Source organism: Grammomys surdaster, unplaced genomic scaffold, assembly GCF_004785775.1.
Source record: "Grammomys surdaster isolate TR1022 unplaced genomic scaffold, NIH_TR_1.0 62, whole genome shotgun sequence".
Lineage (NCBI taxonomy): Eukaryota > Metazoa > Chordata > Mammalia > Rodentia > Muridae > Grammomys > Grammomys surdaster.
The window spans coordinates 20,310,147-20,316,211 of record NW_021604564.1 but is presented as its reverse complement, the minus strand read 5'-3'; the positions used below and the strand labels follow the sequence as shown (position 1 = coordinate 20,316,211).

Below are 6,065 nucleotides of genomic sequence, written 5' to 3'. Positions count from 1 at the left end.
TATGAATACTTAGGAGCTTTTGAAAGTACAAAGACAGGTCCTCTGACTTACAGATCTCAACTCTGTGGTCGCTCCTACACCCCCAGCACACTTGGGAGGCCCCCTCATGAAAGGTTTCGGGAAGCACCAAGATTGTCATTTAGGTAAACGTGTTTTAAGTTTTTGCTCAAAGTCTTCGCTGGAACAATAAGGCAAGAGAAAGAAAGAAAATGGATGCAAGCGAGAAAGGTAGAAGCCAAAGTAGTTTCACAGCAACATGATCCTTAAAAGAGCCTAAACAGATCTGCTAGAAAACTCTTAATCTGGTACACGTTTTCAACAAGGTAGCAGGATGCAAAACTAACCTACAAAATTCTGCAGCCTTTCCATATGTTAACTGTGAACTCATGGATTCCATATGTTAACTGTGAACTCATGGAGAAAGAAGTTAACGAATGGGGGAAACCTCCGGAAAACAGAACCAATCTAGATGTCCATCAGTTGATGGATGGATAAGAAAAAAGTTATCCTTGGTTGGAAGAAATACACAAGTGGAGTTTTCCTAGCTATAAAGAAAAAAGAAAAAGAATATGTCAGGAAAAAAAACATAACTGAAGATCTTGCTAAACAAAATAAACCATCGGAAATACTGCATGTTTTCTTCCATTCACAGGAGTGGTGTGTGTGTGTGTGCGTGTGGTGTGTGTATGTGTGTATGTGTGTATGTGTGTGGTGTTTGGGGGTATGCTGTGTGGTGTGCATGTACTGAAGGTCATGAAAGTAAGAGGGCAACAAAGGTCTTCAGGATGGGGGAGGGGAAAGAGAAAATGTGACATGGAAGAAACTGGATCTGTCTGTGGACAGGTAGAGGAGACATAGGAGGAGTAAGGAGTCAGGGAGGGCAATGATGGAGGGGATCGAATAAGAAAAACATAAGACATATGCTACAAAAATGAAGACCATCGCTTGATATGCCAAAACTAAAAGGTAATCAGTAAGAAAGCAAAGAACAAAATGAAGAGCTAGTTATGAAATACAAAAGTTAAAGCAAAGTCAATGCAATCAACGTTTAAAATATCATTCTGTTACTGCTAAGAAAACAACTGAGCTGCAAACTGTAAGAAAATTATTTGCAAATTATCTTCTTGAAAAGAGACTTTAGTCTATAACCTAAATGAGCCCCTAAACACATATAAAGTAAATAGTTCAAATAGAAAATGAGCAAATCGTGTGGAAACATTTCAGTGGAGGAGAAACTGGGCCAGCAGAGTAAGCACAAGAAAATTCAGTGTCACTGGGCCTTTGCACAGATGACCTCACTGAGATCGCCATGCATCTATTAGCACAGTTAGGATTTTAACTATAGGTATCGATAGGCTATGTGGGTAAGAGGACTTCATCTGCAATCATGAGGGTCATAGTTTAACAAAGCATCTATGTAAGAAGCTGGAAGATGGGCATGCCTGTGTCCAACACCCCTCCCCTACATGTGCTTAAAGACATACAACCACTCCTTGGAATCTCAAGGGCTCAATGGCAGCCAGCCTAGCCAACACTGCAGCCTTAGAGGGCAGTGAGAGAGCCTGTCTCAACCCAATAAGTCAAAGATTGCTTTGGCCTCTTCACAATGCACATTCGTGTGCAAGCACCACACACACATACACACAAATAATAATAATAAACACTAGCAAAATCAAATGCTGGCAAGGCTATGAGGAAAATTCAGGCTCACACATCTTCACTAGAAATATGAAATGAAACCTTGGAAAATAACCCGTGATCGCCTTACAAATTAAATATACAAATCATATGTAGCAACTTCTTAAGTAATCTAACAAAGCCAGAAGTGACTAAAATATCCGGCAATTAGTCAGTGGTTACACAAACAGGTAGGGCTCAGCAGAATGTGACTTTGAATGGGAAGACCAATAGTCGCTAGGAGCTAGGACTAACAGAGAGAGACAGAGACAGAGACAGAGACAGAGAGAGGTTGATTGATTCCTGGGTCCTGGGTCTGTGTTGCTGCATATTTAAGATACAATGCAGCTAAGCGGAGTGAAGGGTACGAGGGACCACTGAGCTATAATTGCAAGTTCCTCTTGTATGATTTTGTTTTAGATTGCGTTGGGTAGCCGTGGTTCACATTATTTCTCAAGAGGAGACTAAGTGAGAGATGGAAAACTCAATTCTCCCTTTCAACCTAATATGGCCAAGGACTAAGAGGAGCGACAGCAGGTGAAAGGCTGCTCCGCCCCTATCCTCCCCAGCCCTCAGCAGCTCTCCAGACTTGAGGATGCTACTGCACGCCCAGAGAGATCTGAGTGAGAAGCACTGGGCTCAGACATTCCCACCAATCCCAGAACTTTTGTGAACTTCAAACATTTGTGAGTGAGATCGCCTGGCCCCGCCTCCTGCAGGCAGGTTAAATCAGGGTGCCGCCTGGCTCCTCCTGAGCTCTGCACTGTCAGCTGAGACTTAGACTTGGAACAGCCAGAGCAGGAGGCTGGCAGGAATCTGTGCTCAGCATGCAGGCGCTGAACATCACCGCGGAGCAGTTCTCCCGGCTGCTGAGTGCGCACAACCTGACTCGGGAGCAGTTCATTCACCGCTACGGGCTGCGACCGCTGGTCTACACTCCGGAGCTGCCTGCGCGCGCTAAACTGGCCTTTGCGCTGGCAGGAGCACTCATTTTTGCTCTGGCGCTCTTTGGCAACTCTCTGGTCATCTATGTGGTGACCCGAAGCAAGGCCATGCGCACCGTCACCAACATCTTCATCTGCTCTCTGGCGCTCAGTGATCTGCTCATTGCCTTCTTCTGCATCCCTGTCACGATGCTCCAGAACATCTCCGACAAGTGGCTGGGTGGTAAGACAGTGATTACGCGTGCACACGCACGCACATGCATACATCTCACACACACACACACACACACACCTATGTTTACACAATTATCTCATCTTATATTTCTCTTTCTGTCGAACTGAATCCTGTACCCTTCTTGGAAATGCCCCACTTTGCAACCTTGCAGACAAAGTGTGGTTGGGGGTTTGTCTTTATGGTACAGTCCAGATATGGGTTGAGGTGAGAGGAATAATTAAGGGAGCCTGTGCCTCCAACTGATTTCAACCCTTTTCCATAATTACAAGGTTAGAGTTCCCTCTATGTTCAGTGAAATAATAAAACCCCCAAGGCTAAAAATCTCTTTTCATTTTCCAACTTCCGGATTTGCTTAGCAGTTACTTGTGTTGCTTCCAGATGTTATAAGTGCTTGTGATACATGTTGGCTAATGGATGATCTTTACTTTTTTTTTTTTTACAACAAATAATGTATTTGCAGCAAAAAAAGGTATCCTGGACAAGTCCTTTGTAGAAATTATACTAACAGAGTCATGTAGAGAGGGCAGCAGAAAACGAGATGAGAGGAGATGAGATTTCACACACACACACACACCTCCTTAGAAGAGAGGCAGAAATACAAAGAACCCACTGGGGAGGGTCACTAAGCTTGGACCAGTGTGTGGACACTGGAAGTTAGACTTTCTAGTCTTCTCCCAGGCACACAGCTAGCATCCATGGACTTCTGTGCTGTGCTCGCCCTACTGCTTTGGGGCCCCCGGGGAGGGTCACAAACTCTATGTGTTTCATAAATAAATGTGTCCTTGTAACCACATTTTAAATAAGTGATTTTAAACAAGAGACATGGTTCATGTTGCTGTGATGCTCTGCCATCCCTGCCCTCCTACTGGTGTCTTTCTAACACATGAATGGTGTTTCTTGCCCCACCATTGCCTACTGTGCATCATAGTCTGTTTCTTCACCACTGCTTTCAGCAAGTGAGACTGCTAAGCTGTTGGTTCTCCTCTCATGTATCATGCATCTCTAAGACATGAGTAGTTACTGAGCATGTGGCATCAACCTGACAGCGGTGATGTCACGGTCCACAGATGACACTTTCTCACATGGCCTACTGAAATCACTGTGGTTGAGTTTTGAGAGTCAATTGCTGCAACCAGGACCAACGAATTCCCAAGAGGAATTCTGGACCCTTGCACAGAACATCTTTTGGAGGAAAGGACTTAAGAGTTACGACATCTGAATGCTTGCACGCCGATTTAGAAAGCAATTGTATTCCACTTTAAAAGGGACATGAGCAATGTGGGATCACTGAGAGTAGTCCGAAGACTAGATGGTTGCCCCTTAGCTCTAACACATGCTAACTGGGCGTGTTTGCAGAGTAGAGAAGAGGAATAGAGCAGATCATTTGCCCCCAGCCAGAGGGAGGTGTGGTTCTCAGGGAGGGTCAGGCACCTCTTCCATGCAGAGAATACAGAGAAATGATCAAGGTTTACCTCATGCTTCCATTCCCTTTGCTTCCTGCTTTGCAGGAGACTTTAGCTTCTAAATGCTAAAAAGAGAGGATAATATGCTGCACATTTGTGTTGTAGGGTTAGTATATGAAAACATAAAAGTGTTTTTAAAATGATCCCATCAAGCATGGCTACCTACATACATTAGAAGCCAGCCCTCGGCAGACCTGGCTCTATTGTGAGTTTATATAAGGAGAGCCTGAATCACAGAAACAAAATGGGGGTGAGGCAGTCATCCTGTGGACGTATATGATTAATTCTATTCAGAGCTGTTTAGTTGGAGATGGCTTATATTTATGCAGGACTAGATAAATAATGGTCTATAAGTTGAGTCTACAACAACAAAACTAGTTAAGATGAGAAGAAAAAACCCAAAGCAGACCTGCAGATAGGTATATAGAGAATAAACTTCAGGATTTTCATAATAACCATGATACATTATCAAAGGGGAGCTCACAAGAATGTAAAAGATGAGAAGGAATTCATTAGTTACTTGACAAACGTATTGAAAAATTTCTTATGTGACAAAGTAAATGAAGCCCGAGGTCTCTGTGGGGTCTTAGAGAAGAGAAGAGGCCCCAAAGGAAGCAAAATTAAAATGTGGTAGATAAAGGCCCTCTGCCACTGGAACACTCCAAGGAAGTGGTGTTCAAGAATACTTGCCACTCTAAGTTTGAGGAGAGGAAAAAAAATGCTGTATTTTAGGAAGGCCGAATAAGGCAGTTCAGTTGATTTTATCAAATGGAGAATGATGGGAAGAGACAGAAAAGCAGGTCACTGCAACTAAGGAAGGAAATGTGTTGTGCAAAAGCCAAAAATAAGAAGACCCATCATCACGGGTGGGGAGGGAAGCATTCACTGGAGTTTAGCAGGAGGGAATGATGGCCCAAAGTAGCCGCTTCCCAGAAGGGCAGGATGGCTGCTTGGGATTGTCATGTCTTTTTCTATTGGAACTGCTACTACTCTTCCCCCAAGAGAAACCAAGAATATGGGTTTTATGACTTTGACATGTAACACAAACTAAAAAGCAAAACACAATGGAGTAAAAAAAAAAAACTCACATCTCTATGGCTCAAGTCATAAATAATTCACACTTCTAGTTAGTGTGTTTCTAACAAGCCACTGTCCCAAACATTCCAGGTAGTAGGAGGTGAGCAACTGCTTTTTCTTTCAATCCATTGCTTCCCCTGAGAAGGACCAGCATCACCTACTAAATCAGCACATGCATTTTAACAAGATTTAACAAGATGATGAATATTGCAGATTAGAATTTGGTGATCAGTGATTCTCAGAACCTACCTCAGCACACACACACACACAAACACACACACACACACACAAACACACCACACAAACACACCACACAAACTTCCCAAAGGGCTCTGAGAAATGGCCTTAGCCAGCCTGGAGTCCAGTGACAGGACTTGCTGGGACTAAGAGCCCCCTGGAACTTCCAGATGGAGTCCATGGTCCTCAGTTCGATTCAGGGCCTTCTTCAGAGATGTCATGCTACTTATTTGTAATCTGTTCTAGGGTGGCACGACAGAAATCAACAGCTACAATTGATGGCTGGAAAGCAAACAGGTCATTTTGTCTTTCCAGAGCACCACAGAGCAAAGACGACTTCTTCTTCTTCTTCTTCTTCTTCTTCTTCTTCTTCTTCTTCTTCTTCTTCTTCTTCTTCTTCTTCTCCTTCTCCTTCTCCTTCTCCTTCTCCTT

The 6,065-nt window shown here is 43.6% G+C and overlaps 1 protein-coding gene across 1 annotated transcript in view; it reads left to right on the top strand.

Annotated features, from left to right (window-relative positions):
- Positions 1–2,474: 2,474 nt before the first annotated feature.
- The window catches only part of Qrfpr (pyroglutamylated RFamide peptide receptor), a 42,202-nt gene continuing 38,611 nt past the window's right edge, over positions 2,475–6,065 (top strand). The window contains exon 1 of the mRNA XM_028764106.1: positions 2,475–2,844. Within this exon, the coding sequence (XP_028619939.1) occupies positions 2,505–2,844 (340 nt within the window). The 5' untranslated portion in view covers positions 2,475–2,504. The remainder of the gene's footprint in view (positions 2,845–6,065) is intronic.